The following is a 13330-nucleotide window of genomic DNA, read 5'->3' on the forward strand; positions in this document are numbered from 1 at the left end:
GGTCAGGGAAGACCTCTGGAACAGAGGACATTTAAACTGAATAATGAGAAGGAGCTAGTTATGTGAAAGTCTAAGGGAGATACGTTTGAGAGAAATGAAACAGCCAGTGCAAAGATCCCGAGGCCGGAATAAACTGGGTGTGTGGCGACCTGGAAAAAGAAAAAAAGAAGATAGAAGAAGATAGTGTGCTAGGAGCAAGTAAGAACAGGGGATAAGTGCTAAGAGATGAGGGGTATTAGTTTGCTAGGACTGTCATAACAAAGTAGTACCATAAACCAGGGGGTGTAACAGAAATGCACCGTCTCGGGTCTGGAGGCCAGAGGTCCGAGGTCAAGGTGTTGGCAGGGTAGGCCCCTTCCGAGGCTGTGAGAAAGAATCTGTTCATGCCTCTCTCCTCGCTTCTGGTGATTTTCTGGCGATCTTTGAGGTGCCTTCTAGAAGCATCACCCTGATCTCTGCCTCCATCTTCACACGGTACTCTCCCGGTATGTGTGCTCGTTTCCAAAGCTTTCCTTCTTGTAAGGGCACCGGTCATATGGGATTAGGGCCCACCCTACTCCAGTACCCCCTCATACTAATTCAGCTAATTTACATCAGCAACAACCTTATTTCCAAATAAGGCCACATTCTGAGGTTCTGGGGGTTAGGACTTTAACATATCAATTTTAGGTAGAAACAATTCAACGTATAACATGAGGTTAGCAAGATAGGCCAGGTGAAGGGTATGGAAGGCCTTAGAGGCCAAGGCAAGGGGTTTGGATTTGCTATGGTCATAATGGGAAGTCACCAAAGGGTTTCACATCAGGCAAGTAGCATGATCTTATTTATGGTTTAAAAGGATCATTCTGGCTGCCATGTGAGATTCTGAGAGAAAACAGCCTCCTGTACCTGCATGAGTCACATGGCCCCCCTGCTAGGGATGGAAATTCTCATGACAACCACTTACTGGACCTGAGGCTTTAGTTTTCATTATCTATCATTAGTTCACAGGAAAAATAAATTTAGCTTCCAGTTGATGAGATGAACACATCCTTATAACTACATATACAAATACTGTTTTCTTTCCTGGATGTTTACATTAAAAAAAAATTTAAAAAGTGATACTAGCTCTTGGTAAAAGCTTCATATAATACCAACAGAGGTAAATTAGTAAATACAGGCTCCCGGACACTGTTCCCCTCACCCCTATCCATTCCCACGTCTCACTCTTTACACACCCACATTTAAAAAGAAACTTTGGAGATCCCTTCCTAGAATTGTTTCTGATAATCTCTACACATCTCTATACAGATTCTTACCCATGGTAAATTTTTAACACTAGGCCAACTGCCCAACCAGACAGGCTCCTATTGCCTCCCTCCCATAAACTGGCCCGGAAGTGGTCAAGGGTGAACAGCACTTAGCCACAAAATTAGTAGTAGAAAGATCACTGGACTTGAGATCAGAAACATTGAGCTCCAGTTTCTGTTACAACACTACCTGCCTCTGAGGTACTGAACAAATCGCCACCAAGTCTTAGTCTTCATTTCCTTGGATTTTGCCTGTCTCAGGGGTTGCTGTGTAGTTCAAGGGTATTTGTGTAATAAAGCATTTCTAGTGTATTGCTGCCTGCGTAGACGACCCTCTTCTTCGCTCTCCACATACACACAGCCATATCTGTTGGTATTCATCCATATACAGTGGAGTTTTTGTTTTGTAACGGGAACTAGAAAGAGGAGTTATGCTGGAGGACGAGCAAGGAGGAAAGAGGTACAGTTGGCTTTGTCAGCCCGGGTGGTATCTGGGATGAGGAATAGTGCTCCCAGGTGGTTTTGCCAGCTTCAGATGTGGCCAAGTGGGAGTTGGAGCCAGAGGGAATGAAGTGGGTGCATCCTTCTTGAGAACCAGAGCTGACGGATTGGTTTGTGTGTACACCTGGGATGTCCTGATTTAGTGCTATATTCCAGAGTCTCAGAGGCAGAAATAATCAAGAAATATTTTGGTGGGCGAGGAGGTGCCAAGATTCTGCTAATTATTCAGGAGAGGTTGCCAATCCCATAGATGCTGGACTTGGAAAAAGAATATTCCGTCACTAGAACAGACTGCTGGTTTATGGCATTCTAAATGGACTGTGATTTGGATTGCCATCTCGGGAACGGGCCTGTTTTTTCCTTCCATTGAATCCCTAGTGCCTAGTGGTGCCCAATAAACACTGGTCATGAATTGACTGTTCTCATACGTTATCTTTTAGCCCTCATGACAATTGAATAGCAACGACGTTTGTATAGCCAACTTGTAAAGCCCAATTTTTATACCCAGTTCCAATTCATCTCAACGATCCTATGAGGCAGTTTTCATCATCATTCCTACTTTACAGTTGAGGTTCCTGAGGTTGAGAGAAGTCAAATCATGAACCGAATGAGTAGGAGAGCCTGAAATAAACATGCCCTCCATCACTTCCCGAGGGCGGTATGAGATGGTGATTATTGGGTCGTGACTTATAAACTCAGATAGAAGAACTTCTTGTGGGTGCATAAGTGCGTTGTCCCTGGAAGGCGGTGTACATGTAGGGAAGAGACACATCTCCAAGCAGGAAACGGGAACTAAAAAAGGCAAGCTTTACACAAACAGCCACCCCGCCAGTGCTGTATTGTTGGGGGGCCCGCGTTGTGCCGGGCCCCGTATCTGGTACTTGGGACACAGGAGTGAACAAGTGGGACCGTGAGTTCTCCCAGGCGGTGCTAAGATGGTGCCCACCAGGTAGGAGGCTGATAAGGCTTCAGGGTGTGGGGGCGGGGGGTGAAGCCTGTAATACTCCTGTATGGTTTTCCAAATACCCGTCCAAGATTTAGCACCAAACGTCCAGGAATCTCTACTTTAAGACCCATTTCAGATGATTCTGATGTGTAGTCAGGATAAGCCGAATGAGCTTGTTGCACGTCACATTGACTCCCTTTTATTTTCCCCAAGCTTTCAGATGAAAAATTCTACCTCCGCTCAGCTGTGCTATAGAGGCACACTCAGGCCAGAATCTTTAAGGAGTAGCGATCTCCCACGCCCCCCTAGGCCAGTGAGATAACCAGAAAAAGGCCTCACCGGTAAGGAGAATCATATGGAACTCAAAGCCATGCTGTGAGATCCAGAAGCCCCTTTTCAAGAGGGCCAATCTTGGAGATCCTGAGTTTTGTTTGACTGAGGAAGGCAGCAGTTCCCTTGCAGGAAAGCCTCGAGTCTAGGTCCTCTGGCTCCAAACCCTATGCTTTTTCCCTTCTGTCTTCTAGTTTATCTGCAGCCTCCCGAATCAAGATCCTAAAATGTCTACTGGGAGACACTAGCAGTGGGTAATGTATAGACAGGGAACTCTTCAACTCCACAGCTTAAGGAGGCCTAAGGGGAGCCAAAAGGCCAAAAAATGTCTTTTTCCTACCCTGAATGTTGCTCTCTGCCCAGAGTCCCTACTATTATTTTTGAGAACAAGACTTTTTTTTACCTGCGGTTGTTCAAACACCTCTCTTACCTCACATCCCGTAGTAGCTGAGATTGCTTATTACGAAGGAAGGAAGAGAGGCCAGAAGAGGGGCCTTGGGAGCTCAAGGGAAGGGCAGAGTCTGAGCCCCCCAGGGAAGGAGCCTCGGAGACCTGGAGCTAGATGGAGTCCAAAGGCCAAAAGCTAGAGATTCCTGAGGAAGAGAGTAACTACACCTCTTGCTTTGCCTGGTGTTGGGAACTGAATGTTTGCATGCCTCCCCAATTCATCCGCTGAAATCCTAATTCCCACTGGGATGGTATTTGGGGGTGGGGCCTTTAGGAGGTGATTAGGTCAGGAAGGTGGAGCCTTCATGGGTGGGATGAGTGCCCTTATAAAAGGGACCCCGGAGAACACTCTAGCTCTCTTTCCGCCGTGGGAGGATACGATGAGGAGTTGCTAGTCTGTGGCCTGGGAGAGGGCTCTCAGCAGGACCAACCATGCTGGCTCAGACTTCCAGCCTCCAGAACTGTGGGAAATAAATGTCTGTTGTTTCGAGGCCACCTGGTCTACAATAATTTGTTATAGCGCAGCCCAAACTAAGACATGTGAAGTAATTCCAGTCTACACCTGTTGTCCCTGGGTAATTATTAACACCACCATCCCATTGTCAGCAGTGTCCTAATCATCCAGTATCTGGTCATCCCAGCGAGGGAGGAACTGGAGTCCTTCTTCCCTCCTTTTTCCCTAGGACACTGCCTTGAAAAAGCTACAACTTTTGGACACCAGGACGACGAGCTCCTTAAAGGTAGGGACTGCCATGTGATTAATTTAATAAGAAGAAAAGCATAACGTTTATTAGATACGTTAAAAAGGGAATGTCTGCTAAATACCTTGTGCCTGAATTTTGTACTCCCACCATCTAGCTGTCCTATGAACCCATGCTTCTTGCCTCACCTGCCCTCAGACTCGGTTCTTTTTTGACCGAACCGTAAGCCACGTCAGTATTTTAATGATTGCACTGACATCTGGTGGTCATTTCCAGGTGTTTCTCTGGGCCTCTCCTGTACTAGGTGATGGATCGATCTGTACCTCATATTCCATCAAAGCCACTTTTATCTGAGCCCTGCAGCGACCGGACATGCCACTCTAATTCCTAGTAAGTGGCTGATAACCCGTAACACCTAGATGTAGTGTGTGTGTGTGTGTGTGTGTGTGTGTGTGTGTGTGTGTGTGTGTGTTTCTCAAGAGGTATTTAGATTAGATGCAGGGATGGTGATAGTGTGGAAGGGGTCCGGTAAAATGATAAATAACATCAGAAACTCAAATTTCATCATGGAATTTCTGGCTTATGAGGGAGGTATCTTGATACAGAGGTGTCCTTCCTAAAATGATACCAAGTAGGCCAAAAGCCTTCAAGTTCTTGGTAGCAACAGGTCAACGCCACGGCAGATGTGATGGGGTCCCCACTGGAGAAATTCTGAAGCAAAAAGTTGGACACGTGGTAAACGGCCTTCTTCGGGGGTCTAGCTAACAGAAAGGGGAGGGAGGCGTCAGATGCGGGGGAAAATAGAGAAAGTCGGAAAACCAGACTTCAAAGTCTGGCTTTCCCTTGTTTTCCCCCTGTTCTGCAAAAGTGTGAAAGGGAAATGTTTGCATGTTCAACCTACCTCCCCAAAGAGCCCCCCCTCCTTGGTCACCTCAGAGGGTTTCTCACAGAAGACATTTTAATCCCAAGACACCACAAAGAGGGTACTCCTAACCTTCCTTTCTACTGGAGGCACCTTTCATTCACCCACCCTCCTCCTCTGAAGGAGCGACTGTAGGCAAGACGCCTGTCGAAGACCATCATCTGACATCACTAAAAGCTCAAAAAGAGAGGAACAAATCCAGCTCCCAGCTAATCCTCATGTCATCGGGAAAGTATCAGCAACCTATGAGACGGCAATGAGATGGATTGTTTCCATTTCTTTAAGGGGCCAGAATGAATGAGGTATCTGGAATCTCTCAAGACGCGAGCTACCCCTCATTTGTCTCCTTACGGTAAAAAGGTATTCCTGAATCTGTACTTGTAAAAAATAATTAAGCATTTAATAAATCACTTTAAGAAGTGAGCCCGCTAGTAGGAGTTTGCAGGTACCTTTCATACCATCCTCCCTCTCAATCCCCCCCGCCCTACCACACCCCTCCCCCACTTCTACGATCAGAAATCAATAGCTACACAACTTGGGGGCTTCAGAAAGACACCAGACACCAGGTTGGATAAGGCTGTGCTTTATTACATGCATAATTACAAATCTGTGCTAGGTGAAAATGTATAAAGCAATGGCGACCCGGGTTTATGCCACAGAGAAAGGGCTGGACGATCCCGTTAACCCTTCTGCCAATGTCCGTTCCATTGCCTTTCACGTGATTGTTTCCATTTCTTAAAATCTGCATAGCACTTACTTGTCAAAGTACTTTCCATTCATTGTCTCAGTTTATCCTCACAACAACCCTGTGAGGTAGGTACGGCAATTAACGCTATCCCCATTTTGCAGATGGGAACACTGAGGCACAGAGCGGTTAAGATCTCGAGGCTAGTTAGTAGAAGCATAGGGAATAGAAACCAGGTCTCCTAACTCCCCAGCCCATGTCTTCCTTTTTAGACTATGTTGCTATGCACGGCCAGGGAGCAAAATGAGGTGAGCAGTAAGCCAGAGCTTTGGCACAGGCTGTGCCTGTGAACGGGGACCAACACCTCTACAAGCTGGAGCAAAGCTAAGAAAGTGGGACTTATGGGTTGGCAGCACTCGAATAAATAATTGCTCTGAACAGCTCAGCACCAAGCTGCCCGTGGAAACTCAGGCTGTATTAGCTTTGGTTGATGCTAGTTTCTGTACATGCCCGGCTACTGCTGCTCTCCATACATTAGCTTCGGTTGAACTTTTACCAACGCTTAGGAACTAAAATGTCGAATCAGACAGGTTTTCTTTGGCTACTGTGGCCAGGAGCCGGCCCTACAAGTGAGCGTACTACAGAGAATTCATATAGTGGCCCATGGGCTGGAACCCGGCTTTTCTGACCCTCCTGGCCTCACTGGCTCACCCAGTGGGTGGTCGTTCTCCCCGAGCCAGAAGTGAATTGGACAGAGGTAAGAGCAGGAGGCCGGCCTTGGTCAAACAGAGAAGAGTCACCGTCGTGACATCAACGTCATCCTTAGGTGACATGACCAGGGTGCTGGTCTCCTTTCTGGCCTGTACCTGGTTAGCAGCATAGCTTCAAAAGACAGTTTAAAAGAACAAAATATTAAACACATCATTTTTTTTAATCTAGAATGAAATGAATTCTTAATCGTTACATAGTCCTAAAGGACCAAATATATGATAAAAATGTAAATACTTATTAAAAAACTGAGTACTGAAAAGGCAGGGCAAAGGGGGAGAAAGGAGGGAGAAAGGGGCTGACGTGAAATGGAGAAGGGAAAATGAGCAATCTTAAAGGACCGTGTATTCTGAGGTACACTCAATGTGACCAGACTGAACATTCCCACCCTGATAAAACCATCTCAGGCCACTCCCTTGTCCCCATGTGGCCAGATGGCATTTCACTCACCAAATCCTAGGCTGCCTTTGACTTTCAACAGACTTGGACTAGTAGATAATCAGGTTTAGCAACGAGCACTTCATATGTCTGCCTTGAGATGCTCAAGCCCTCAACGCTCTCAACAACCCCGCCCCCCCGCCCCGCCCCGGCCTTGGCCCCGCCCCGGCCTTGGCCCCGCCCCGGCTTTGGCCCCGCCGGCGGAGCAAAGCCCTGTCTGGCCCATCGGCTCAGAAGTGTCTTCCATTCTCTGTTCTCAGAATGATGTTGTCCCTCCCCCAAGGTCCACATTCAAGACAACATGCCTGTTAACAACTGAGAAAAAATTGGAATTGGGGGATGGGGGGAGGAAGAGGAGAGAGAAGGAGAGGCAGAGATCACTGTTTTTAAACCTTCATATTTTTATACCATCGTATGCTGTTTCTCCCTTTATAATAAAAGGCCAAACGTTAGGCAAGGCATTGATTCAGTGAGTGCACACAGAGGCTGAAGACCCTTTGGCAGGAACTGAGAGGTAGGAAGTTATGACTGTGGGACTGGGCAGGGGGACCTCATAGGTCCCATCCAAGAAATGCAAACTCTGCACATCACAGACTTTCTTTCTTGGGTGAGTTGGCAAAATCGGACTACGCAGTGGAAAAAGCAATTTCGTTCCCTACATCGCTTCAAAACTTTGCCCAGATCCAGATGTTCAGAAGTGAGACTGCGGCCAGCAAACATTTGCGGAGTAACGTGAAGTTGCTAACACCTACTATTCCAAGAACTTCTCTCCTTGGAGCGAACAACCGAAACTGAGGCAGAGCAAAGCCGGAGTGGTCGCCACGGGACCATTGCATTAAATTTCCCTGTAAGTTTACACAGTTCCCTGAGCTCTGATCTGAGAAGCCCTCACCTTTCTTTTCTTTCTAATACACAATAAGTATATTCTAGGGAGGCTAAAATGTAGATTTAAAAAAAAATTCAAGACAATCTACCTAAAGCTTATCATTTAGGCAATCGCACGTAGTAGCTGGCCTCCTTCCTGAGCAGATGTCTGGTCACGGGTCAGCCCTCGAGAGTACAAGTGGACTGCCTCCAGCCGAATGTGGCTTTGAGCCTCTCCTCTGCTTGCAAACCCTAGTCTCTGAAAGACTACTTGACTTGCTCTCTACCTGAGGCACATGATCAGACGGTTTATAAATGCCAGGTTGTATGGCGTGGGGCGCAGGATGGCCTTCCTCCTGCCATCTTGCAAAAACTCAGACACATTCTTACTAGGGCTTCTCCACTGCCACATCTTCCAATTCTCTCTCCAGAGGGAGTCCAGGCAAACCCAGAGGTGGTTAAGCAAGTTCAGACCACATATTTAGACATGTTTTTTTTTTTTAAGAACTGAATATCCTACTTCCCATTTAATTTCTAAATCTCTAGTTTTTCTCGGGGTTTTCAAGAGCTCAATACTCTGTGCACCACCCTAAAAAAATGTTCTCCTGCTTTCTGTGAACTGATCGGTAGCAACGTGGCCAGTCCTCAGTAAGCACTTTGGCAGTACAAAACACACTGGCCGTTTCAGATTCTCAATATCATCTTCACTACCATCATTAAAAACCCAACTTCAAAAATTGCACTCCTCGTGATTTATTTAAAAAAAAAAAAGATACTGTGGGGTAACAAGTTCACCTTCCCATTCATCACCTCACAAAACAAACCAAGATTGAGACCCCAACCGGGATAGGCGACTCAAATACTTAAAACGTATACCATGTTCTCGATTACTTTGCATGATGGACTCTATTGCATGACAAGTTTTAAAAAACATATTTGCTCCCCCCACACCTGAATGAGTTCGTAACATCGTGGTTAAGGGGCGCCTGGGTGGCTCAGTCGGTTAAGCGTCCGACTCTTGAATTTGGCTCAGGTCACGATCTCGGGGTTGTGAGGGGTCGTGCGATCGAGCCCCGCATCGGGCTCCAGGCTGGGCGTGGAGCCTGCTTAATATTCTCTCTCTCTCTCCCCCCCCCGCCCCCCCTCCTTTAAAAAAAAGATCATGGCTAAGAATTACTTCACAGCCTTAGACCACACTAAATCCCCATTACTTTATCTTTCTCATGTTCCAGTGGAAATGGAGACTTGCTAGAGAAATTTATGCTGTGCTCTGCTCTTCCCGTAAGGGGTTCAGATTCCGCCTCTGATGTCAAAACAACTGAACCACTTTGCCGTTCAATCAGCAAATTAATCGTTTGCTCTGCCAGCTGGCAAATCCGAAGTGTCATCAATGTCAGATTATCCACCAGAGGATATCAGTTCTGCGGGTTATGCCACCTCTACTGCACAGCTGGTCTGAGCCAGAAGGAAGCTGGGGCCAGAAAAGAGGAGAGCGTCGGACTAAACATCCAAAAAGAAATGACCTTGACAGCGGCCATTAGTTTGCATTCTCGGTCCCTTGCTTCCTCCCTCCTGTGGTCTCACTGTGCATTAACTGTTTCGGCCTCTTTTAATTCTTTACATTGAAGATCTGACTCTACAAAGTATAGCAGCTAGACTTCTACAAACCTACCGACTCCCACTCTTCTCACGACTGGATGTGTCCCAGATCTTTCTCTTCCGCAAATCCTAAGTCTCTTGAAGCATGCACTGGCATTCTTTTGTAGATCCTTCCCTTGTGTTGGGCAATTTTCTTTTCTTAACGCCCAAACACACTGGTCGCAGATCATCTAGTCTTTTGCCATTGAGGTATGTGGCCACTTGAGGCTACCAACGGGCCTCCCTGTATCGGCTTTGTTTGTTGGGTAAGTCTGTCCAACTGCTGAATTTGCAATGGCAGAAAGAACATTTTCCTTTGCCTGAAGACAAGAAACCCTTGAGTGTTAGGTGCTGAGCTAGCAGTCTAGCAGAGAGCTTTAGCCACAATTAGCCAACCTTTGGGCCAAACCATAGGATCAGACATCTAATGAATACCATACAGTATAGCTACTTCTAGCCTATGTGTTACAAGGATTCCTGAGAAGCTGAGGTTAATGAATGAGATTTATCAGGAGTGAGGTATCAAAAGGATATTATTCTCTGGAGGGCCAATCGGTGCTTAGCATCTGGAAAGTATACCTTGGCACAGTGTTATCTGATTTCTCAAATTAATTCTCTGAAGTAGCACCTTAACACTGGCTCATCTGTCTGAAATCAAAAACAGAGCCTAGAAGAAACACAAAGGCAAACTTAGACGCCCTCCATATCGCTGCTGCACTATGAAATGCGACCAAACCTTTGTCATCAAATACCAGAAATACTGACGCTTCCTGTTTTGCAAACTTTAGCTGGACGGCTAATAAGAAAAGATAGGTAGTGAACCAGAAATATACAGATAAGAATGACTCCTGCACAATACACAGGGGCGGTCCGGCCCACGGCCTCATCCCATATGAGGAAATCAGTGGCATGGAAGGGACAAAAGACATAGAGTGACTGAGTCATGACTCTAAGAGAAGACAACCTAGAGAGCTTTTTTCTCTTTCACTAAAATGTTAGCGTGATAAACTTAAAAAAAAAAAAAAGAAAAGAAACGAAACTCTGGTGAGTGCCTTGATATTTGAAAGATAAAAATCAATACAAGCCTTGGCTACCCAGGTCTGGGCAATGAAAGATCTTCAGATTTTGGAAAAATAAGAACTAGGGGTGTAAAAAAAAAAAAAATCCTAGATTCAGGGCTCAGCAACTTGTAAGATGAGGCACCCTGAGGTGTTCGGGGAGGGGAGGCGGGGGCGGGGGAGGATATGCTGAGCGACTGCTGGTTCCAGGCTGGAAGGATGGCGCCAAGTGCAGGGGGACAGACCTGTAGAACAGGAAAGGCTGAACTCACAGCCCTGCAGTTGAGTCTCGCTGCTACGGGCACTGGGCATCGGCACAGAAAGGGAGGGAGGCCTGGCAGCAGCAACTGGACGAGAGAGCAAAGCAAATGGCTGTGTGTTACCTCGGGGGTCCATGTGTGCCAGAAGGTTGCTGAGCCCCGGTTTACAATTTAACCAGCCCCGGGAGTTATTTCTTGAGAGAGGAATGATTAACCAGGCATGGCGCTCAATCCCAAAGAGAGGAGTCGGGACTGAGGAGTGGGAGGGGAAAAGAATGGAGGGGAACATGGGGGTGGGGGGCAGCCGCACATGGGGAAAACAACAGAAAATGAAACCGGGCGTCGGTCGGGATGACGGTGGTGGCGCTGTGATTCCACCAGCTGTCCCTATGGTGTGATGTTTTCTACTGCAGGAAAGGTGGTAGAAAATTGAGACAGGCACCTTTGCAATTGGATAAACAAGCACCTTTGGTGTCACCAGGCCTTGTCCACACCCCTGGGTCTTAGGATGGTTCTGCATTTTATTCAGAATTCTAACGAGCCTCAAGGGAGTGGCAGCTGCCTATCCTAATTCCAATGCCTCGAACAGATTTGAAAGTACCCCAAGCCTAAATTCATGTTCACAGGGACAACACTGGCCTGTTACATGTACTTAACACTGGGAGGAGGCATGAGTGCCCAATTATTTGAGTATTGGTGGTCTTTATGAAGGAATGCATGAGAATGCAGATTCAGCTCAGGATCTTCCCTGGTTTATCAGTACACAGTCTAGACTTGGTTCCCTTTACTATTCTTACATATTCCAGAAGCCTAAAGCACCATCACTCATGGAGGTGGCATCTGGGTAAGAGAATTAGTTGGGACCTCACCAAAAAATGTGAAATTCCTTGTCATTGACTTTGCTTAGAACTTTACTAATCATTCATTCCAAGGAAGCTGGAGAAATCATTCCTTGCTACTAACAAATTCATGGTGAAGTCCTTGTCTACCAGCTAACAAATACCATCTGGAAAATTACCCTTTTTGCAGACAAGGAGAAAGTTCCATAACTTATCTTTGTGCACTTCAAAAGAGTACCAGGAACAAGCAAGCTATAAAAGTCAACCTCTCTAAATTCGTTTAGAGAAGGTTAACCAAAGCAGCATTGTCTTATAATCAGATATTAAAATTAACATACACGTACACACACACAAACTAATAATGCTAAATATTGTAACAGGAACAAGATAACATTTGAACTGAATTTTCACAGTCTGGAAAACACCATTACTATTTTCCTTCTGGCCTTCCTTTCTGTGGTTGGAAAAGCAAAGCCCCTTAGTTTACACTTCATCTTCCACCAATGACAGTTAAGAGTCCAAAAAAGTGACTTTTTCATGAGTTTCCTGCAGGCTATAGGTCAGGACGGTTGGAATTTTTCTTGCATAGTTTTCAGTGATTGCATATTGGCTAACAATTATGTTTTAAATTAAAAAAAAAATTAAGAAGAATCAAACCAGAGCAATCTCACTGACTCTTTCACGAAATCTTCCTAATGCAGTGTCACAGAAGCCTAACTGTATTTTCTCCTAAAGAGAAGATTAAATTCCAGAGATTATGTAGTGCAACTGGTTAACTTATAGGAAAGAGACAACACACTAATATAACTTCACCCTCCAAATATGGGAAATGTGTTTTGGGTACCCAGTTAACAAAATACATCCATGGTCTGCAATGTCCTTCCTGTTTTATATCCAAGCACAACCCTGTGATTCTAGTTGAAGAGAATGGAGTCAGGATCTTGGTTTGCCATCTGTGCTATATGCTTTAACACGTCCTTTTTGGTAATGATTCCAAGCAACCGCCTGAAAGACAAAACGAGACAACAAAACAAAAATAAGCCCACGGTTAACATCCTGCAAGGGGACGCCTTTCCGCCCCAGTCCTTTGCAACTCTGTCTTCAACGCTGTCTGCGCGTACAGCATGAGGTGCTAGCAGGACCAGGTGACGTGCGCCAGGCGAACGGGACTGGGCATGGGTCCCCAGACAGGCAGCCAGGATTTCTACCTCGGGTCTCGCATCCTGCTACTTCTTGTGGCTTAAGTATTCCCTATATGTCTGAATCTTCTCGTTTGCCACCCAGTTCAAGCGCTCCTCTTCCAGAACGCCTCCCCTGATCCTGCGGGCCAGCAATGACTGTGTCCTCCTGGCAGCAATGGCCTGACCTGTGCCTTTGTCCTGTCTGCTGTCGTGTGACACGGGCTCATGTGATCTCAGATTCCCTATGACACTGTGCGCTCCTTGAGCAGGGAGAAGGGCCTTATTCCTTTTTTGTGTCTCCTTGGCGTCTAGTGGAATACCTTCTTGCACGAAATAGGGGATTTGGTAAATGCTGAATGAATCAGTTAGGGAAAGTCCCCTTGCTGATTCAAATCCTGCAAGACATCTGTTACAACATTTATAAATTGTAGAGAGTGAAATTCTTACATAATTGCTGGATTAA

At 46.1% G+C, this 13330-nt stretch overlaps 1 protein-coding gene across 4 annotated transcripts in view; it reads right to left on the minus strand.

The window, feature by feature from the left end:
- Positions 1-8643: 8643 nt before the first annotated feature.
- Positions 8644-13330, minus strand: part of CLCN5 (chloride voltage-gated channel 5) — a 156234-nt gene continuing 151547 nt past the window's right edge. For all 4 annotated transcript variants that reach the window (XM_025857651.2, XM_073901804.1, XM_073901803.1 and 1 more), the window contains one exon: positions 8644-12691. In XM_025857651.2, coding sequence (XP_025713436.1) covers positions 12601-12691 — 91 coding nt within the window. In that variant the 3' untranslated portion in view covers positions 8644-12600. The remainder of the gene's footprint in view (positions 12692-13330) is intronic.

The sequence above is a fragment of the Callorhinus ursinus genome, unplaced genomic scaffold, assembly GCF_003265705.2.
Source record: "Callorhinus ursinus isolate GAN/ISIS: 27379988/994484 unplaced genomic scaffold, GSC_fseal_2.0 scaffold16, whole genome shotgun sequence".
Classification (NCBI taxonomy): domain Eukaryota; kingdom Metazoa; phylum Chordata; class Mammalia; order Carnivora; family Otariidae; genus Callorhinus; species Callorhinus ursinus.